Source organism: Thunnus thynnus, chromosome 15 (genome assembly GCF_963924715.1).
Source record: "Thunnus thynnus chromosome 15, fThuThy2.1, whole genome shotgun sequence".
Classification (NCBI taxonomy): Eukaryota; Metazoa; Chordata; class Actinopteri; order Scombriformes; family Scombridae; genus Thunnus; species Thunnus thynnus.
In genome coordinates, this window is record NC_089531.1 from 16020876 (window position 1) to 16044262 (window position 23387).

Here is a 23387-nt window from a genome sequence, read left to right on the forward strand (position 1 = left end):
TTCTCATCTTTCACCAATGTCACATTTCTTTCATCAGATGGAAAAGTACTCGAGGAGCTCTCATTGGTCGATTTGGAGCTGGCAGATGACTGTGTGTCCGCTGATTGGTCAAGGTCCACTTGGAAGGCTAATTTCCTGTTACTTTGTCTGTTGACTGACAGACATGGAGGCCATCGGAGGGAGAGACATCTTGTCATTGCTAGCCATAACTCCTGCGGCCTGAATAAATTTGACCTTGGAGGTTGATCTGTTTCACGAAAAGTATCCAGTTTCTCCAGTTGTATGCATTCTTCTGCTAACTCTGCCTTCACCAGCTCTGCTACAGGTACTCCATTAGAGGTCTTTGGTGACAGCTCTTCTTCTCTGTCCTCATCTTTTGACTGTGGCTGTTGATCCTCTCCAAAGCTGAAAGAGCTGCTGAACCTCTGGCTCCTCTTCATCACACTTTGTGCCTCCACATCTGAATCTGACGATAAATCTTCATCAGATGAGCATCCATGTGTTGACGACTGATCTATAGAAAGCTTGTCCTTTGACTGTTGCTGTTGATGCTCTTCAGACTCGGAGGAGCGGCTCGCCCTCTGGCCTTTCCTCATACTTGGACAAACAGGTCCCTCCTTTTGCCTAATCTGTCAGTGCTGCTCCTCTTTCGGTTTACGAGAGACAGATTGAAAGGAATGGAGGGATATAATCAAGACAACTACAACAGCAACAACAACAACAGCCACAGCAGCTCTGCTAGCATGGCACTTTCTGACATAATCTCTGCTTCAAGAGGCACAGCTTTGGCTATGGAGATGGGCTGTGATGACGCTGTGATGTCATGTGCCCACATGCACACCCACACACAGAAATCCCTGCATGGCTATGTGTTCACGCTCCAGTCGAGTGAGCGGTGACTTGCCTTAAAGGGAAGTGATGTCACATCGAATGTTGTCATACCTAGCCGCGAACCAGGAGTCTGCAAATGGTCTGTTTGTGTACAAGAGCCCAGATTGTAAAAAAAAGATGCCATAATGCCAAAATTGACCTAGATGTGCAAAAGGGAAGTCCTAATAGATACATTTTGTTTTTTTTTCCCTATTCCTTTTGTTCCTATTGTGTTTCTGTGTGTGTGTGTGTGTGTGTGTGTGTGTGTTTCTGTGTGTGCGCTTGTCTGTGTGTGTGCGCACGCTTCTGTTGCTTGCTCAGTGAGTGGGTCCCACGTAGACAGTGGATGTTAGGTCACTCACCATCTTCCTTGCTTTTCCATTTATGGTCATGACAGCTGCTCAGACTACACGTCCCTCTGTTCACTCATCGTACACCTTCTTACATCATCTCAGGGCAAAAGGACACTAGCAACTGCCAACTCCAGACGGTCTGACCTTATCACACACAGAAAGCCACACACACACACATTACAGCTGATAAAATCTGTTGAGTCAATTTTTGTGTGTAGAGTGCTGCTTGTCTTAGAGACGGAGAGAAAGTTACTGGAATGATTCCACATCTGTAGCAAAAGAGATTTGAAGATGTTTCCCTGAACAATTATATTTAACATACTTCTTAAAAGTAGTGATCGGTAATATCAGATGCAGATCTTTACCCAACATGTCTGGTTTTCTTGATATTGGACTGCATGTCCTCAAATTAAATGATCTGATGAAAACATTTGCCATGCATTTTCCTCTGTCTTCCACAGTAAACATGGTGTAGCCTATGAATGTTCAGTCACCCTTTGAAGCAGTTCGTTGTAAACATGTCACACCCTGTTTATGTGGGAGTGAGGTCATACTGAAGTTGTTTTGTAATGGATTATCATTAACCTCAGTTTGATCAAAACAAGATTACTTATGTGTTTGCAAAAATGCAGGCTACTTTTTGGTCCGATCAAAATGACTTAAATTTCCCCCACATATCATTCAAGAACCTGATAAGGTTGAACAAACACACCGATCTACTCCTGACAAATACAAGGCTGCTTGTAAATTACTTGAATCAAAGTACATCAGTCAGTTTTTAATAGCCCTTATCAGATTTTTTTTATTGAAGACATCCTGATAAACAGACACTCACATGCAAATTCATTCTCACAAGCAAAATTGAATTTCATCTCACAATCTTTCAAAGTAAATGCTTCAATACAATTATTGAGGAGCTCCCACAGTGTCCTGCTGGATCTGAGTCACTGATGCTACGTCAGGAATGCAGTGGTAGGAGAGTGCAAAAATATGGAGAGACACCCTAACTGCCTTTACTCTAAAATGTCCCCTGGCAGGCAGACACTGAGCTTGGCTGAACACCATGTCTCGCTACTGTAAGTATGAATGTGTGGCTGCAGTTTCTGCAGTGTCTTCTGGCCTAGACTGTGTCCCATTGTGGAAATTACAATATTAAAATTACAACACTTTGTTAAAGATGTGCTAAATAATATATCATAAAATAGTAGGTATTGTAGAATATACAAGGCTGAGTAAATATTCAATTATTTAATCTAGCTCCATAAATGAGTGAAGTGGTCACTAACGGAAAAAGCTCCATAGCTTCAACGTATGATCACCAAGGCACGAACCAAACTATTACAGCAAGTAGCCTGAGTGAAAAAATGTAAATTTCTTCAAAGGTTTTTAAAATGTGTAGATGCCAAACTCCTCTCATCACAGCAATATCATGATTTGATTGAAGAAGAAGAAGAAATATATAATTATATGATAAATGAATATAAACAATTATATAATTTAATGCTTAATTGTCACCATAAATAAATAAATCACAAAAATTAAATGAGATTAAATATATCAATGTTAAACTTATATCTGTATTTATTCACATATAGATTTATATATTTACACATTTGTATATTTATTCATTCATATATTAATTTTTTGTTTATTTATTTATACTTTCATTTATCCATAGTCTAACTTGCTGCAGCAAATCTTAATGAAATCTTGCATCCTACAGTTAACTTTAGCTGAACAGGCAAATGCCAACTCCTTTCCTTTTTTAAATCAAACTGAGAGCTTCGCTGAACAAATTGGAATGATATCGGCCCTGATTGACTGTAATCATGGACTGTATAAAAATAATGGATGTAGCCACCATGACGTCACCCAATGGTTTGTGGACTCATGTTTTCAAGCCTCAAGTTTGCCATCTTGACCGTTCTTGATTTTTGGAGCCAGAGGTGATGAGAAGTGACCATATTTGGACGAGAGGTTGGAGCTGACCCTAACGCTAGCTGCTGGCTTGCATTTACGGTTAACTGTGATAATGCTAATGCTAAGTTTTGCTAGTGAAAAACCATTAAAACAAAATGTACTTACTGGAAAAAAACTCCCGAGAGAGTCTTTTATCACAACCAAACACTGAACAGGACTTATTTAGCTGACCAAAATGTTACAATTAACTTTCATGCACTAATAACACACTGAAATAGTGACGGTCACACCTATACTCTATGAACCTGGGGTTACGCCATGTTTATGTTACCTACGGTAGCGACTGGTCAATAACAATGTAACCACACCCTAAAGCATACCTTGTTTTATCATCAAATTTAAATTAAATGGGACCATAATTTACAAAATGTACATCATGCTGTATTGAAGAAGACTTGAAACTAGCGATTAAGACCATAAACTCATTAGGAAACTGTTTACTGAGGTAATGAAAGTGAGAAGTCTTCTCATAAACTTCCATACAAAGAAAGAGAATGCAGGTTTAAGGTACTTCCGCTTTGGCTTTACTTTTCAGACCCGTAGCTACCCGCTTCGTACTGTTCATTCGCCAATCAGAAGCTTTAACTTGCCCCTCTGACTTTTGGTGGATGGGAGTTGACAGACTTATTTATTTCACCTCTGCAAGTTACACTATGGATAAATAAAAGTATATATAAATAAAATTAAAAATAGATAAATAAATGTGTGAATACCTTTTGTGAATTTTCTTGTATAATCATATATGTATTTGTTTATTTAAGCATTTAATTAAATAATTATTTATGTATTTATATATTTAGTTTCAGCCCTTAAAACCCTCCATACAATGATAAGTTATGACTTTAATTAAAATACAAAGTCATTTTAGAAAACGTGTTTTCAGTTCAAGGACACAAGCATTACATAAGCAGGAATACTCATGGGAACAATGGAAATAGTGGGAGTGAGTTGGAAACACGAAGAAGTCGCCAACATGAAAAATTCATAAAAGCTTTGAAGAGCAACTGTGAGGTAGCAAGGCGGGATGTTTTCCCGTTATCAGCTATTTCTGGACTCCTTTCCCATACATAATTTACACAAACCGAGGGGAGAAACCTGTATACAAGCCATTAAACTCACCCCCAGGTCTGCTGAAGTTCGCTGAAATGTCTAATTCATTTGGAGCAGGTGAGTTGAGCCACTTCAGGTCCATGCAACAGGCGAGCCAGATGAGGGCGCAGCGGACTCCTCACACTCCCAGGCACGGGAGGTGAGCTCAAGCCAGAGCAGCGTGCTGATGTAACACGACTTCTGATTGGTTAAGAACTTGCATCGATTATACTAAACTAGCCTTCATTGGGCAGCTGTAAGTAGGCGGTGCTGTTCATGGCATTTCATTGATATAGCCTACAGCTGGTGGCCGCAGCTTCGCCACACGGAGTGAAAGGGCTAAGAAAGTGACGAAGGCTTGATGTAGGGGGGTTCAAGAAGGCTCGAGCATTGTTTTATTATTTTAAAGAGTGGCACACCAAAGATTTACTGAATACACAGCCAAAATGCTTTGCCACGTTACTCGTCCGGACTCGGTAGTGATGGAAGTGGAAGTTGATGCGAAGGCGAACGGTGAAGACTGTCTGAATAAGGTAGGCTGTGGTGGAATACACATCACGTTTTCTTATTATGATACCCTTTTAAAACACAGTTTCGTGGTAAGCCAAGGTAACAGTCATAGTTTACTCATAAAACTTAAAAATTACCATTTTTCTAAACTTCAATCAATACATCGCTTATTTGCAACTCATCCATACTAGTACTGTAAATACAACAATTGAGGAATTGACCCTAATTTCATTTTAAATAAAATGTAGCCTGTTCGCTGCTGGAGACAATATTCAGCGTGAACTTGTGTGTAAACAACAATAAAACTATCGATATATATGTGCTTAATTGTTGCAGATAGTGACGGAAGAAACAAAATGTTCTGCTGCGCACGGCGTGCACAATATATGATACATTTGTTTGTAACTACGAAACATTAAAATATTAGTGCAGAAACGAAACTCTTGATATGATATACACGTAGGAAAGTTTTCATATTAGTGGAAAAAACCGCCGACTGTCGCCTCTACCTGCATGGCTTAGTCAGAGGCAGATGGTTTTGTGAAGGTTACTTGAGTTCATTCTTCTCCCTTGCAAGCACTCAGCGTCCTCACCACTCAAACTGAAACTTTATTTCGAACTTAGTTGTTTAGTTTAGATATCCGCCTCTTCACTCATCCAGAAAGCAGACACAAATAGGATACGAACTCATCCTTTTCATCAGTAGCCTCAAGTTGTTTTTTCCCCCCCAGTAATAAAACGTAAAGCTATTTCGTATGCATGGCATATTCCCAACTTGCCGTGGGTATGAATGAGTTTTATCTCAGGACTCCCTGCAAACGTAGCAGTTATGTAATAACCCCATGGCCGCAGCCGCTGAGAGGGCGTGGGATTGTGGGTTTGATGAGCCCCTTTCAGGGAGCCTCCCAAGTTTACTTCCACTTTATCTTGAGCTTGAGAATATTGATGGGTTTTATCTGTGTGAGTAGCACTGGGGTTGCAGAAATCCAAATTGACAAAGTGATAAAATAACTTGGCCTAATGCAAATAATCTTGTGAAACTTTATTGATTTTTGTTTGGGAACTCTGTTGGTTCTTGCCATCCTCAACTGTGAGGTTAATCTATTATGGATTGTCTTATTCAAGGAACATTTTACCCTGCTGTCACAGTGGCTTGACTAAAGACTGAAAACATGCAGCCAGCTTAACTAAACTATAAATCTTCTTCTGACAAAATTATTGTCCCCTAAGGCAATTCACCCAAGCACTTGATTTTAGGATCCCTTTTGAATTACTTTGTCTTAAGTCCACTTTTATGATTTGCCTTATTTCTTTCATCTCTTTACAGGTTTGCAGAAAGTTGGGCATAATTGAAGTGGACTACTTTGGGCTGCAGTTCACAGGCGGCAAAGGAGAGAACCTGTGGCTGAATCTGAGGAATCGCATCTGCCAGCAGATGGATAATGTGACGCCGTGTCGACTGAGGCTGCGGGTCAAGTTCTTTGTGGAGCCCCATCTCATTCTGCAGGAACAGACGAGGTATGTTTACCAACTCACGTGCTGTATGGACATTGTGTGCAAATCTGCCAGTGGGCAGATGAGCAGATATAATTGTATTTAACAAGTTTCTCAACACGCACACATTCTATTCCAAGTACCTGAAAATCGACTTATCCTCACCCTGTCAGAGAAACAGAATGTAGTCCATTTTTTTAATTAAAATGTAGTTTTCCTATAGTCTCTATGTCACTGAATGCCACATGCAACGAGTAGCAAAATGATAGAAAAACAAAGCCATCGTTAGAGAGTTCCCATAGCATAATCTGATCACTTTGTTTCCTATACAGTGGAATGCCCTGTAGTAACCTCTTCTCCAAGCCCTTCCGGGGTTACTATAGGTCATTTTGGTTGTGCGCCAGGCAGGAAATGTGATCCAGCAGCTCTAGGGCTGTGTGTTGCTCTGTGGCTGTCCCCAGGGACCCTCTCTGTGACAACCAGGACCTCTGTCACTGCCCCCATTCAACTGAAAATAACTTTTGTTGTGCTTTTTTTTTGTTTCGATTGTTTATGACCATTTTTGGCTGAACAAAAGCACAGACGTCAGTCTGACATTGTTGCAGATGCTGTTTGGAAACTGAGCAACAGGGAAAATGTAGGGTGTTTTCCTTGGAGTTTTTGTTTTCACTGAAATGCGTCATCATTAGTCACTTTCAGCTTGTTTTCAAAGATCTTTTTTAGTTTTTGAAAGTATCTGTATATGTTATCGCATGCGCACTTGAGATTTTTAATCGCACGTATATATGTGAAATGCAACATTTTTATTGTAGAAACACAATAGCCAGCAAAATATTTGATACATCTTCCCCAGCTATCTCTCCTCTCTGCTAGATCAGTTTAAACAAAAAAACTTTTGTCAGGAAAAAGTAGCCAGAAGTCTATGTCCTGACTGCTGAGTTTTGTTTGAAGTTATAAATAGCAAGGGGATTTGGAGGCCTCGGAACCTGTCCAAAACAACTTGTTTTACACACAGTATCTAGTGTGATATCGTGGATGTTATATTCACCCCAGGCGGTGCCACGAGTGTTTGATACTGCAAGGTCGGAACCACAGTTGTGGAGGGAGGCCAGACTGGAGGGGGAGATCTGTCGGGTGTCTTTTTAAGCTCCTCCATGCTTACTCTCTGCCCTCTCTCTCACTCACAGCATGCCACTAGAGCTGTTCATTAAACGGACATGTATCTGCCTTGGCCAGGATTTGTGTGGCATTCACAGTATGCTCCCAGTTGCTCCCCACTTCACCCACTACCCCATCTTCATCTGTCTTTCACTCCCTCTTCCCTCACCTCAGTGTTTTACCAAATGTAAAAGTATAAACGTAATATTGTCTCGCTATGTTTTTTATCACTGTCAGATTTAAACAGTTTCCGCTCACACTCCCTCTCCGTCCATCTCACTCACCCTCCACCTCCTTCTGCCCCCCCCCCCCCCCCCCCCCCCACTCTGGCCCATATTTGGTAGCCTTTTGAAGAAGAAAGTGAAAGGCAGCAGGGGGGAGAGAGAGAGCGTGAGCGTGGAGGACACTCGGCTGCCTGCGCTCTGACCTCCACTAGATTAGCAGGGGTTATCAACAGATGGCTGGTGTCGGGAGGGTGGGGGTCAGGGGGTTGTGAAAAAAGGTGAGATAAAGATGTGAAATGGCAGTCAAGGGTGTGTGGGGTTGCTACTAATAAATACTCGCACATGGCACACACCACCATGCTGTGAAGTTATGTGTTTAATTTTGGCACAGGCTTCATGCCATCCATCTGCTTAGATGTGATATCATTTAAGTGGTGGGGGAGCAAACACTGGCATCAATTTCAGAGATGAGGGGGAGATGTTGACACAGCAGTGAGATCTCGAGGTTTGACTTGCGATGTTATATTTACAAGGACCGTGAAAATATACATGACATTTCTCTGAATTTCTGTGACATGTATTTAATGTCATGTATTATTTTCATTATTTTTTTTCTATTATTATTATTATTATTATTATTATTAAAACCTTTTAAAATTTCTATCTTGACATGTAGGGAATATGTTGATAATTTGAGTAAATTAGCGCTTTGGTGACCTCCCGTTTCACTCATGGCTCATGCTGTCACCTTTGACCTACTTCAGCTACCACAGCCTCCACACAACCCGTTCTGACCGCAGGCAGGCAGGCAGGCAGGCACACCTCATATTGAAACACACAGAAAACCATTCTCTATTAGTCATTTTTGTTACTCAGCCATTTTCAGTACAGGGGAACATCTAAATAACTAGGTTAGGAATGCGTGTCCAATTCTTGTCTTGAGAAACTTTTTGGCCTTTCATCTTTGTAATAAGGCTGTCACAGAAACCTTTTTTTTTTTCTTTAACCGTGTATGCAATACTTTGTGAGTCAGTGAACACGTTTGAAAGAGTCACTGAACACGCATTCACTCTATAGCATAACCACAAAGCATGGTTTTGTAGTTTCGTAAGTAGCGAGTATATGCGAGTTGAAGATAACGTCCTCAGCAGTGTTTGAACAAAGAAAAAAGGGCCTCCTTAGTACGCAACTCTCAGCAGAGTTGAGGGGTGGGCCTCTGTCTCTACACGCTTCGTATAGGCCTTATTACATAACCAGCACTGGACCAAGCGTGCACAGAGCAGCTTATGTAAGCTACTTTGCTGCCACGTAAAGCCCGACAGGTCGAGTGCTCATGCATACATACAGCTGACTATTGGGGCACTTTGTGGTTATTAATTTGTTGTTTTGTCTATTGTCAGACTGTCTAATAAAGAGTTGTTTGGAAAATGTACTTCACATCCCACATTTTATAGTATTCAAACCAAAAAAAAGAGGGTTGTGGATGCTTATAATACAGATGTCTGGTCGAATCCCCTACAATCAATAATATGTTAGCTATAAAACCTTTTTCTAATGCACACAACCAAAGTGCAGGCTCTCTCTTTTTTTTTTTTGGAGGATGCCTGCAGTCAGAACAAGCCGTATGGAAGCTAGAGTAGGTCGAAGATGACGAACAATGAGTTGCCAGGCTTCAGTTCATCTTGATTCTATGGCAGCTGTGTCTCCTGCTTCTAAAAACCCTTTTTTCTTTAATCTCATTGCTCTGAGATTTTCCAATCCCTCACTTCTCTCAGGCTTGTTTTATAAATCTGTTTCCCAGCTTACTTTGCAAATGCAAACTTTGCAAATGCATGAAATTGCCTCTTGGGATAGCTTCTTCTCTTATCTCAGTTACTATTTTTGGCAGAGGAAGGTGCTACATTGAACACTACGCGAAGACAAAGACTAAAGCAGAGCCATTCTAACCTTCCAGTGGTTTGCTAGTGGACTTTGTTTTGCATTTAAATATGCTTTCAGCCGCCCACAGTCTTAGTTTAATCATTTTTATTTTATGCCAGTGGAAAAGTAAAGCAGCTCTCCAAAACATAGTATGCTCGTAGAACATCTGATTTGTATTCATCTGCATTTCCATGACGTATCAAGTGATGTGTTGTTACTGATCGGCTACAGGAACACACTTTCTATTGGTTAAGGGACACTGACCCAAGGGCCTCAAAACAGCCTGTGTTGTCTGCATCATTAAACCCCACTTGCTAGAGGGTGTTTCTGTTTTTAAATACGTGAATGTTTCTCCTTCATTAGCCCCCGTATTTAGCATTCCGATCAGGCAAATGTTGGGTACCCTCAAAGGGCACAGCTGTTAGTACAGGCTTTATCTGTGGTCCTGATTGTTAACCTGTTAACCTCTTTGTTCCTAAGCCTGTCTTTCACTTCTGTTTTTTTTTCCCCCTATGCAGAGTTTCTTGAACAACAGTTTAACAAATTCAGAAAAATCCAGTCTGAACAGAATCAGTCACATTTTATAAAAGAATGTATCAGACAAGTATTTGTGAATAGTTAACACTAAGCAATGGTGAAGAAATCAAAAACACAAACACTCCTATCCTCAAAGTCAAACATGTCAGATTTCTGCTAAACAGTTTGTTTTGTGATGTAGCACATGTGGAAACTATTCCAGATTCAAAATATTTAATCCAATTTGAAGGACTTTGCTCTATTTATGTCATTGCAGTGTTTGACTACTCGTGGGGCAGCGCTCTTCCCTTCTTATATAAGCCCATCAGGCGATCCAAAGAATGACCGGTGACAACAAACTGCAACAGACCATTGACCTGTCCAGGGTGTTTCCTTGCCTTTCACCCAATAGCATGGTGGGATAGCTTCCAACCCTCCATGATGCTGAGTAGTATGCCAGAGCATAGTTTGGTCATGCACAAAGAAAAGGTTTACATTCAGCATGATCATCTTTGTTTTTTTTTTTTTACAAGAGTGAAATTCAGTTTTAACTTGCAATAGCTAACCCATGAAAGCTGAGACAAGAACATTGGCGCTTTAACACCAGCTGAATGTTCTGCAAAAACAACGAGGTAATTTATTCAGATCACACACACATAAGTTATCATTTTCAGCTCCATGTGGCAGGCTACACAGGCGATCAAGCCAAAGATCACACTAGTTGCCTGTGGGTCTCCCAAGTGTTCCAAAATACCAACCAATTTTTTTTTTTTTTTTTTTTATCAGCATGCTCCACCATCTGTAATTAGTCACTTATCATTTTCTCTCCTCCGTCATTTGTTGTGCACTCGAGTAACCTAGCCCTGGTTTGTCCTGTTTGAAGTCATAATATTAGCCCTTGTCCAAGAATGAAAGAATTGTTATTTTTGTTTGACGTCTGAACACAGGATCGATGCTGGGCTTTAATCACCAGTTTACCATCCAGTACAGAGCACCAGCCTGTAACCCAAGGCATTTAGCATACAAACAACTTCTTTGTTTTATTGCTGTACGGCTTTCAGTTCAACTCGGCACAGAGAATAGGCATATGTGTTAAATTTAGCACCGGGAATTATTCTTTTGCAACTCGGAACTATGCAAAATAACATGATTTAAAACTTTAAATAAGTGTAGTGATTTTAGTCTGATTTTTCCATTCACCTCGGGAGAAGATCTTTAGCAGAGTTTACTATAGTTCATTGACAGATAGTAACCTCTCAGCACTCAGCTCCCAGCAGTGTTATTTGACTAGCTTACAAACCGCATTATTGAGAGCCTAACCGATGAGGTCTGAAACTCTACTGGTGATTGGCTGGATGAGGTGCAGTCTCTAGGCAGTAGTGTTGGGTTTCAGTTCATGGGGACTTTTTGTTCCTCCGTGCGCTGAGCTGGCTGACATTCTGCAGCCTACTTTGGGGGGGGAAAAGACACCGGGTCGGGGCAGAAAACACAATAGTGACAATGGGAAAATGACACAATGGTTTTATAGATGGGCGGCACAGACTGGAGAGAGTTCAGTTGATGTGGTGATGACTGTCCGGTACTTTAAGTAAGCTGGTGCTTAGTTTCTCTGACACAAGGGTGCATATAAAAACTGGTAAAGATTTCTCAAATCAAAAAAAAATGCATTTGATAGCATGGAGTTACTCAAAAGTGCACACTGCATTTTGAGATTTTTTAGATTTTAATGGTCCCACTGGGCAGAAGAAATCACGTAAAAAATTTGAGTTATCTCATACCCATCCTCATAACTCAGCTTTGCAACCAGTGACCTATTTCCAGATATTCTTTCTCAGGGCTCAGTCCTGCTTTAATTGAATTATTCCAACCAGGCAATCAAGTATTCAAACATTCCTGCAGCAGCCCACATGACCTCTCCTTCCCCCGCACCCACTGTTTTGATTCGCATGTACTTATTCTCCTTTCTCCTGCTCTGTTAGCATTCACAGGAGGTATTATGACTTATATATGAATAAGCCTCTTAAGACTTTGATTATAGGTTATCTCTATGAAGGACAAAGCAATGATGAGGTATATAGAGTGTAATACATTGAAGTAGGCCAGGAGACTTCGGTCTCAGCACAGACTTCCTGGCTCTCAGTCTGTGTCTGGTATGTTGGTGAGGGCCAGTCTAAAGAACAAGGGAATGCAGTGATGTCTGCCTTGTTTCAAATACACTTCACGGATGACCGTAATGATGCGTGTGCAAATGTGTCCGAATAGTAATGGGTGTAGCATACAGAGGGAAGGCCTTGCTGCTGATAAACAGCTTCTCAAGCTGATGCAACCTGGCATCCTCACATGCCAGCAAGAGAGAGATTTAAGTCCTGTGATTCCGTCTAGCCAATTCACTCTCATGAGAGTCACAGTGACTTAAACTCTTTATCATCTGCTTGCATGCCCATTTGGTTGAGGGGGGGGGGGGTTACGGGGGTCATTTATCCACTCTGTCGTCTCTTGTCTTGTCACCTTTCCTACAGGCATATAGACCTCCATGGGGTTGTAAAAGAATAATTTTGAGAAAGTATGTCCAGATATATTTAGTCACTTCAAGTCTTAGATGTTCCCACTCAGGAAACATCAAAAAAGGCACACAAAAAAAAAAACAATCAACCACAAACACCATATTAGGAGACATCTGTGGGCTGCTGTTTTTCCTATGCTCTGTGCTTCAGCAGAGTTTAGAGAGGATCTCAACAGGTGCTGAGGCAGCAAACCACCTGAGCTGACTGATCCTGGGACTAGCTGTCTGAGAAGCTAGGAAGAGGCTGGGAAAGTTTTTAACAGATGTTTATGTTTCTTATAATTATACAACTGGGAAAAAAAATATTATTATGATTAGAAATAAAACAGCCGATTAAATAACCAGACTAAAGTGTTGTTTTAAAGCAGGATACAGTAGCGGTTCAGCTTCACAGGGGCGTCAGAAGGAAAAAATAGTTTCTATCTGCATGTGACGCAGCTGTGTATTCTCAGTATTAGCCACATTGCCGTGGTGTTTGGTGAAGTACATATCAGCCGCCTCTCACTCAGCCTCAGGGGCGGTCAAACAGGAACAAGCTTTCAGTTGCAGGCTCTGTTAACTTCTTCTACTGTACAGCTTATGATAGGTGTTTTCTTCCAAACAACAATTGGAAATTTGGCCTGAGCTCAGCAAAGCGCGCACACACCTGTTTACATACATGTGGGCACCCACAACACAGGGGAACGCAGGAGTAAGATGTCTTGCTCAGCAGCCCAGTGGGTAAAAGTTACATACCGTAGTCCACATTGTCACAGATGGTCGGTCAAGTGAAACAGCACAGAGGTTAAACTCGGTACGCCTGCTTAAGTTACATATTCTGTCGATGGCACAACAGCAAACTGACAAAAGCATTCATCAACACAAGTCCCAGCCCGTTAAGATATTAAATGCCTTGCTCATCAGCTCCATGACTGCATGACCGATATTAACCTCTTGCCAATCCCCGCCTGAACTAGAGTAACCTCCGCAGCTTGCCCTAGAGTAACCCTTTGTCGGCACCCTGTATCTCCCAGTCAAGTCAGGCCCATTGTTTGCGTCAGGCAGGTAGCAAAGTAGCAGCGCTCCATCACATGACGCCTGCTGGGCCTGACACAATAGAGCACAGTGTTTGTGTGTGCGCGCGTTGGAGGGAATGGGATGTTTAACACCATATCAAAGCACTGTTTGTTATGCCTAAGGCTAGTCAGCTACGGGGCTTCGTTGTTATGGTCTGGTTTTATCAGGAGTGGTGTAGGCTGACTTTGCGTGCCTCACAGTTGCTTTTACTGCTGTTGATACTCCTTAGAAGCATGTGAATGTGTCTGTCGGATGAGGTGTGTCCATGTTTTTGCGTACAGTTACAATACACACGTGTGCGTATTTTGCCGCCAGTCCCCTCAAGAGTCTGGTTCTTTGTCCCAAGAGATGACAGACGAAACGTCACCTCCAGCGCATCCTCTGAGATCATCTCAGGAAGATGGAATTCTATACAAACAAAGCACTACGGGTTCATATAAACTTAATAAAGCAGTGATGAGTGCTACCTTCCTTCAAATTTGCTCTCTAAACCCTCTAAAATATCCTTAAGTTACAGTTTGACCTAATTTGCAAAAATTAAAAATGTCTCTCTTTGCATCATGCTTCAAAGAGAAATGCTGCTCAAGGGAGATTTTTTTTTTATTTTTTTTTTGTAGATGAGAAAATAACAAGCAGTTTCAGGTGTAGTCGGCTTTTAGTCTACCATCAGGATGTGGTCGGTCACAGCCAGTATCTTTCACTTCTATTTCCCCACAATAAAGTCTACTCCTGCTAGAGCTCTTTTCAGCACAGGATACTTTCATAGTTTCATTTTTGTTATAAGGTTTGGTCTAAAGAGCAGATAATGTTATCGGGGGTGAGGGGGGGGTGAGCTATTTTAGAATTAGGAAAGTTGTTCCGCCGTGACTAACACACTCCTGTAGAAGCAAAATATATGTCTGGAGTGAGGGTGATGGATAGCCAAGTCAAGACATGTATAATGAAAGAAATCCAAACACCAGGCACACCTACAGGATTACAGCTAATCAGCAACACTGTCCGGTGGAAAGCTGCCCAGCTGGTTTGTAGTTACAGAAGCAGCTGACAAGAAGCAGGCTGATCTTCTTCAGGTTACTGTGCCAAAGGGCATCTCAAGGAAGCATCTGTTAAGGTTACTTTAGTTCAACGTTCATGATGTAAGGATTGAGTCAGTGTGTTTTATTTTCCTTTTGACGTCTTGTCTCCTGCTGCTAGCAAGGAGGAAAAAATCCCTCACATCTTCTAGTCAAAACAATGGAAAGGACCTGCCATGGCTTATTTTTTGAGAATTTAGTTGTTTTCTTTGGCCACACCAGAACTTGGTGTTCTCATCTTATCGTTCAGGCCAAACCCAAACAATTGTTGTTTTTGACTACCATTAATCTTTTGAACTATTTTCCCAAATGTCACCTTTATAAACCCACCTCATTTGAACAAGAATAGTGGGTTGATAATTCCATAATGTCATGCAAAACAAGATAAGCAATAACTTGGCATGGTTTTACATGGGCGTATTGAATGAGTTTGGGGTTATTCAACCACGTTTTTGACAACAAGCCACAGATGCAGTACACAGACAGGATGCCAGGCATTGTAGGTCGTTCTAAATCCCATTATTGGATTCAACATTCAGACTTATCGCTTAGCAGCACGTGGAGGTGGTCACACATAACTCACTGAGTCACCAGGTTAAAAGTCAAGGTCCTTCCTATACTGGAGAAAAACTATTATTCAATCCTGTAACTTCTTTCCTCCTCCTCCTCTCAACTGCCACTTTAAGAGCCGTCAGTGAATACACACATTCACAAAGGAAGTTCTTATACCGTGTTTGAGGAAGAGATTGAAAAAGGGAAAGTGAGCCATTTGGACCAAACATGTCACAGTTGTTTTTGCTTCTATTACACGCACACAAACACCTGCCGTCTGTGGTGTAATTCTATCCCTATAATGACCACCTGCTACAGCCTGTTTGTGCTTCAGACACCCTGACTCCTGTAGCCATCACACATGAAAGTCAGTTGTACAATGGAAAAAAATTAAGTGATATGGTGCAAAGAAATGTATTCATCCTAACACTTATTTACTAGATTTTAACGTCAGTCATAAGATTTCCCATTTGACCACTGTTGTGTTTTCTCTTTCCACCAGACACGTCTTCTTCATGCACGTGAAGGAGGACCTCCATAACGGTCACCTGCGTATGGGCTCAGAACAGGCAGAGGAGCTGAGTGCACTCCTGGCACAGGCCGAGTTTGGTGACTACAACCAAAACACAGCCCAGTACTGGTACTCAGAGCTATGTGGAGAGGAGCCAAGCCCTGCCACCATCAACAGGTACAGTATTATTACAATTCAAAATATCTCATTAACTTTTCCTACCTGTCTGCTCCAGGATTTGACTCACTAATTCTCAGCCTAGCATCAGTATTAGTCCTACCAGAGCCTCCTGTCCTGTATATTAGTGCTATATGTCTCATCATTAGTCGTAGTGTTGCGCTTAAAGACATGCATACGCAATTGTTCTGGCCGTTCCACAGTTACTGCAACCTGTTGACCTTTTCCATATGTCAGCTCATCTGAAACTCAGCCCCCTCACTATCTGTGAGGGAGGTAGGAGTCCATCCCATAAAGACATGATGAAAAGTAAATAATGGGTCATGGCAACAAGCCAAGGATGGCATAATGTGGCAGCTGGTGTTTGAGGAAATGCTGTACAAAAATTTTATACTGAGTTGCGCTAATAAAGCTGTCTTTTATATTTCGTTTTTAGATATTGCAGACAGAGTACTGTAATTTTTTTTTTTTTTTTTTGGTCTGAGGTGAAAGACTTTAGATAAGAGTGTATCACACACAACCACACAGTGTGTGTAAGCTGTTTGACACACACAAATACTGTCAGCAGAAATGAGCAGCTGACAGGAGATCAGATAACAAGTGTTTGCAGAGTTTCACCAAACCTCCCACTGTACATTGTGAATGTTTTATCTCTAAACAAAAAAGCGGAAGACAACATTTCACTAGTTAGAGTCAGAGAACGTGGATCTGAATGCGTTATCAAATTTCAGAGATTAACAACACAAGTGCTACTGTTCCCCAAATGCTGAGACTCCTAAATTATTATACATTATCAAGCCCATCTGCCAAACATGCTACATTAAACTCTATCCATGTGCAATATCGGGCCAGCAGGCACTGCTGCTCATTGCTACACCCACACTCAACCCCGGCATGACAGTTTGTGTGTTATGTATGCTGGTAGATGCATTCAGCATGATTATTTTCTTTAAGTTGCTCTTAGAATGACCTCCCTACTGTGGATCAATGTGTTATACATATGCCCATATGCATTTCTTACTTCAGTCTGTTTAAACAGACCTAAAAGAAGCATTCAGCTAACCTTCCTAAGCATTGATCTCAAAAGTATAGCTGTTAGAAAAGAGCCAGTTCAATATCAAAGCTCTTTGCCTCAGGGTGTGTTCCACTTTGACATCTTAAACATAGTTTTACATTTATCCTACTTGTATAATGCACATGTCACAGTGAGTGTTCTTGATCTATGATAAATAAGGAACAATATTGTATGACAAGCTCACTTTCAATCTGAGCATTAGAGCTGAATCACCTAAATCTGTTGTCTCACTTTCCCCCACATTTTCTCTCCTGTAGTATCGTATCCAGACACAAGGCTCTGGAGGGTTCGAGCCAGGGCTCAGTAGAGTATCAGGCCCTGCAGCTGGTCTCCTCTCTGGAGCACTACGGCGTGGAGTGGCACTGGGCACGCGACGCAAATGGCCAACGGCTGGCCATAGGAGTCGGTCCGGAGGGCATCGCTGTTTGCAAGGAGGACTTCAGCTTAGTCAACAGGTATGTTTAGCCTAGGCATCTGCTAATAGCTGTATGTGTTCCGATAGTGATAGTGTGTTGCAGTTAGGTGTCAATCATGCATGGTGTATGACTTCTCTTCGACTATATATAATTTCTCTGTTCTCTCCGTCTCATTTCAGAGTAAGCTATCCCATCATTCAGATCGCCACCCAGTCTGGGAAAACTGTGTACCTGACAGTAACCAAGGACACAAACGACAGCGTGGTGCTTTTGTTCAAGCTGATCAGTAACCGGGCAGCCAGCGGCCTGTACCGGGCCATCACAGAGACCCACGCCTTCTACAGGTGAGAGCAAAAGATGTACAGTATTTCAGCTCAGACCAATGGCTCACATACACTCAGAAGTTATATGGCTCTGCAGCCAGATTTTTAATAGAAGTGGATTCAGGCCTTTAGAATGACTTTGCGTTATGGCACAAAGTTAATACTGACTTAAAGTGTTATAAGTAAATAAGAGCAGTTGGCTATAGACCGTAGCTTCCTCCATGTGGTGAGGCAAGATACTGGAACAATTCAAATTAATTTTGAGCTCTGCTGCTCAGCTGAGTTCTGTGTTTATATATGTCTGTCTGTCAGCAGTCTTGTTAGTCATTCACCAGTCTGACCTGTATTTCCTAACCACTGTAGCATGTCCTGATGATATAGAGCAGTCTATTTTTCACTGTTCATCACTAACAGTAGGTAGCCTGAGTGATGTGGGGAAAAACCTGACCTAAAATGTGTTTGTAATCATTAACTAAGTGTGCTCCTGTTCCTGTCTTTCCCCGCTATGGCATAGATCCATGCAAAATAGGGCACATAGCCACATATAACATGTCCTTGACCAGCATCAGTGTTGATGAAAACATTGATTTTACAGGATAAGGAGGGATATATATACCTTTTTTCCTTCCCATAAACAATGCGTGTGTCTTTTGTGAGTGTGTGTCTGAAATTTTTAGTGAGCAGGGACAATTCAAATGGCTGAGCTATGAAATTGTTCTCAGTCACAATAGTACAAAGGTACAAAAGACAGCCCTGTCCTTTTGTTTCAGGGATGGGTTTTAGCTCAGACTCTGCAAATTTTAATTTTTTTTTTTTTTTGCAGTCATGTCTTCATCCTGCTTTCTCAGAAACAAGTGTACAGTGTTTATCTCAGTGGCGAATGTGACATCAGAACAGAATGAATATTAGGTGTTTTCTAAATAAACAGTGTAGGTTGGATGTTGAATTATTTAGACATACCCTCCACAACGGTGACTGCAGAAACAATCATTAGTTAACAAAGATGATTTGATCAAAATTGGTGATTTTCTAGTAAAACACTGTTTTTTATGACATTAGTTATCATGTCTTATAATTTTTTTTTAAATCATGTTTTATTCATTTCAATTTCCAGATGCGACACAGTTACGAACGCGGTGATGATGCAGTACAGCCGAGACTTCAAGGGCCACCTGGCTTCACTTTTCCTCAACGAAAACATCAACCTGGGCAAGAAGTACGTTTTCGACATCCGACGTACCTCCAAGGAAGTGTACGACCACGCCCGCCGCGCCCTCTACAACTCCGGCGTCGTGGACCTGGTTTCTCGCTCCGGCAGCGGGGAACGCTCGTCTCCTTCACGCTCCCCAAGCAGGGACAACCAGCAGGACGAGGGGCTGGACTGCGGGAGCTGCCAGCAGAGCCGAGCCTTGCAAGAGAGGCTGCAGAAGCTCCGAGAAGCTCTGTTATGCATGCTGTGCTGCGAGGAGGAGATAGACGCTGCATTCTGCCCCTGTGGCCATATGGTGTGCTGCCAGACCTGCGCAAATCAGCTTCAGGTGAGTCTTCTGTAATTTTTGTGAAAATGTGTCTACACTTTGCCGTGTAAGACGGAGTTTATCAGCCACAGTGTTTGCGGTGGGGGGGTGTTATTAATATGGTAAGCGTTTTTTAAGCCATATACACTGAGAGATGACACTGTTGGCATTTTCTATACTGCAAATGCTGATGTCAACAAGAACTTCAAAGTTGTTCTTCATAAAAGTAAATTAGACAAGAAGGCAAAAGCTTGAAAAAGGGGGAAAGAGAAGTCTTGCTTTTTTTTTTTTTGGTTGTTTGGTCCTTGACTTGAGACACCTCAGCCCACTTTGAGTTTGCAGCTATATCAAAAGCTCTTTAATTATACTTTAGTTTTAGCTTCTCATCCTTTATGGTCCTTTAACCAGCATCAAAAGCTTTTCTTACACTCTGCTGACCTGATTGCTCTCTCACTTAATCAGCTAAATGTTGCCTATCTTTGTGGAAGCAGATGGTGTTAGTGTGTGTGTGTGTGTGTGTGTGTGTGTGTGTGTGTGTGTTTGTCTTATGAAGGGATTATAGCAGCCAGGCAAATCTCCCTTCCATTAACTCAACTAGGAAACGTGACCCAGCTAATAGATGTGTGAAAGAGTGAGGAGAGACTTAAGACAATAGAGGGAAAGAAAGTTCCACTGCTTTCAGCATGACTGGAAGCTGTTTTCTCATTATAGCAACCTGTTACACTTGTTTGTTTTTCATCATTAAACTCGCCTTGTCTAAGATATTTCTCACAGTGTCCTTCAATCTTAACACCGATAGTGGTCAGATGACCTGAGTGATGACTCATTACACGCCTAATGGCAGTCAGCAGTACTCCCCCCTAGCACATTTGATGAGAGCAGGTTTCCATGATTCTCAGAACTGTCTGATATTGTCTCAGATTCGTCGAAACTGTCATTTGCTGGCTTTGACACGTTGCTGGCTTTGACGTCACAACATGTGTGTTAACCCATTTTGTCATACATTACATGATGAGTACATTTCTGAACTTGGTGTAGTTTGCTCGGGCCTTTTTTAAAAAAAAAAAGAATTTAACAAAATGAAGCAAGGCCATGAGATGTTTGAGATGTCTTATGAGGGTCTGTGGATACTTTTGAGTTAAGAACAAAAGAAATTCCACCCAAGATTCCCTAGATAAGGATGCCAAAATATATTTATTGCTAAAGGGTAATGGACCTCTAAGGGGTTCACAGCATTTATATTATGTATGTATGTAGTGACCACGTTGCCGTCTTTGCATCACATCTGACCAAAACCAAATGTATAAACAGCTCTCTCTAACTGTTAGAAAATAAACAGCTATTTAGTGCTTAATACTATTTTTTTATTTTTTTTCCTCCTCCCTCAGTTGTGTCCCGTGTGTCGCTCGGAGGTGGAGCACGTGCAGCACGTCTACCTGCCCACCTGCACCAGCCTGCTGAGCCTGGCGCTCACCGACAACCACCAACAGCACCGCAGCAACATCCCAGCGCCCATCCACAGAGACATGGCTTCTCCTCACAGTTGTTCGGCCACAGAATACGACCACAAGATCTACCACACATAAAGACATTTCCGCTAAAGCCACCAAACTCCACGAACACTTTGAAGCTATACCAGCCAGATGAAAGTTTATTATAGAACATTTGGACGTCCGTCTGTGTTTCCTGCCTGGACTCCATGAACCTCCAAACATATAGAAACTCCGGAGCGTAATCAGACATCGACGCACTCAAGCCACTCCTTCAACTTATACGTGTGTGTGTGTGTGTGTGTGTGTGTGTGTGTGTGCGTGTGCGTGTGTGTGTGTGCTTTTTATTGTTACTTCCCTTCCGTTCAGGCTTTCACTGTGTTTGGCTGGTTCTTGGTATTGTTGGTTATGCTAAGACATCTGTGTCATTCTGTCAAAATCTTGTTTGTTTTTATACAGCTCCTTATCCCCCCCCCCTGCCACACAATGGTTTTAGATTGGGCTCTTATTGTCCATGTTAAGTAAATTATTGCATCAGTTGACCTGATACAAAATAGAAACATTCTTTTTTTTCGTTTTCATTTTTTTTGAATTATGCTTTGAATTTGTGTTTTTTGGTTTATCTTCTTTGCTCCATATCAGGCTCCTAGCCCCAGAACCCAAACCATATGACGAACGTATGTGTTTTAGAATAGCACTGTACATAATGGTTGAGTCTTTTTTTTTTTTTTTTTTTTAAAAGCTTTCTGACATTTTAAAGCTTATCTATTTGATTTGAGAACTGAATTTTATTGTGTAACAGAGTGAGATGAATTTTGTTTTTTTTTTATATTTTATTGCTTATTTGTTTTTGTCATGTTCCATGTTTTTCATGCCAATGAGGAGGTATTTAGAGGCTAAGCAGCAGTGCTCTGGGTAAAGCACTGTATTATAATTAGACACTGCAGGCGATAAGGCAGCTGGGGTCCTGTTCTTGTGACCTCTGAGTCAAATGGGGGTCTTGAAGGTTCTTTTAGCCCATCAGAACTATATCTTGCTGACACTCCTCCACCTTGAAATGGGTCTTGATTAACTGCCACTTTGTCCAAAACAAGCCCAATTTCATAGACTGCAGCACCTTAACAATTTTATCTCCATGCCAACAGAGAGTTAGAAATTAAGAGCACAAACGCTCTTAATACTAGACACAGAACCACAAGGTTATCTACGAGAAAATAGGAATTTGCTCAGCAGCGGCTGCTTCCTCTGAAAACCTCAGCTGTATATTTCTTCTCTGGGGTGTAATAGTGGGTTCCGTTTGGACATTTTTTTTTTAAAGGGTACTAGGAGATCTGTCTGTGCAATACTTGCTTGCTTTTTGAAAAGCTTTTCATTTTCAATTTTTATTTAATTTCAAAGACTATATTTAAAAACTACATTGTCACTTTACCAAGGAAGTTTTCCACGTCTGTATGGGGTTTGGCCTTAATGTAGCAGCAACACCGTGTTATAAACTTTCCACAGACTTTTTTTTTAAGAAAAGGAAAACTTAATTTCTTTAATGCTGACTCGATTAAGCTCAGTCACTACAGGGGAAGGACTTTTATTTTTCACATTGTACAAGTAGCAACTTGTTTCTGTTTTCTGAAGCAAAAGCCACTATGCTCTGTAAGATATAAGAATAACTTAGAATTGAATCATTTTTTTATATATTCTGCTTTTAACAAAAGAGAAAGTATTAATAAAGTTGTTTTTAAAAAAAACAAACCTCATTTTGGATCTCTGGGACATTTGTTTCAGCTTCACATGGATCTGAAAGCACTTAAACTTGACATCTTATTCAGAAAAAGTTAGACACTAGTGCAGAAATCACAATACATACACTATATGTTGGATTGAGCATATGTTGTTTGGCTTCTACGTAACCGACCACTAGACTAGTGCCTCCCAATCTTGAGGTCTGGACTCCCAAAACGTGTCAAAGATTAATCTGAGATAATTAAAAAGATTTAAAATAGAAAAAATATGTTAAATAAAACTGTACCTCTCACATTTTTGCTTTTTTTTTCTTTTTAAACACTGATTACTTTCACCTCTTCAGGCCTCAAAAAATCATTCATATTAGAAAATTAAGGAAGGGTAAATCTCTGCACTGCTCACAAACTCCATACTCCACACTAAGGCAATACTGTACATAATGTAAAATGAGGGTTTTTAATGGTTAACCAAACCAAAAAGATCTCCCTCATGAAACTTAGGATATCAGGTCCCTGTTCAAAGAAGCAAATTTACTGAGAAAACTTTAAAGCTTTGCTTCGTTTTAAACAGAAAAGTTCTCCAGAAAATTCCAGTCCCAGAGGGTTCAGATAAGACTTGCTGAGATTGTCGTTACCTGTTAAGTTGCATAGAGCGAATAGCTGCCATGACTTTGGTCTTCACTGCTCCAGCACTCCAGGTGGATGATACACTGAAAGGTCAACACGTCATTTGTCATTGTCAGGCCAGGAAAAGGAGCTGAAAGTAGCACAGTGTGTTGCACAA

The 23387-nt window shown here is 41.2% G+C and overlaps 2 protein-coding genes across 3 annotated transcripts in view; one reads left to right on the top strand and one right to left on the bottom strand.

The window, feature by feature from the left end:
* The window catches only part of dtnbp1b (dystrobrevin binding protein 1b), a 67051-nt gene extending 62568 nt beyond the window's left edge, over positions 1-4483 (bottom strand). Inside the window, exons 1-2 of one of the 2 annotated variants that reach the window (XM_067612868.1) lie at positions 4323-4483; positions 1233-1367 (exon numbers count right to left, since the gene is read on the bottom strand). The gene's annotated coding sequence lies outside the window, so the exon portion shown is untranslated. The remainder of the gene's footprint in view (positions 1-1232; positions 1368-4322) is intronic. The other variant, XM_067612869.1, reaches the window with a different exon arrangement.
* Positions 4484-4588: 105 nt separating this feature from the next.
* mylipa (myosin regulatory light chain interacting protein a) lies at positions 4589-22487 on the top strand. Its single transcript, XM_067612864.1, has 7 exons — positions 4589-4825; positions 6130-6320; positions 15861-16046; positions 17379-17576; positions 17717-17881; positions 18975-19398; positions 20766-22487. Exons 1-7 carry the CDS (start codon positions 4739-4741, stop codon positions 20961-20963), a joined length of 1449 nt encoding a protein of 482 aa, XP_067468965.1. The 5' UTR covers positions 4589-4738; the 3' UTR covers positions 20964-22487.
* The last annotated feature ends 900 nt before the right edge of the window (positions 22488-23387 follow it).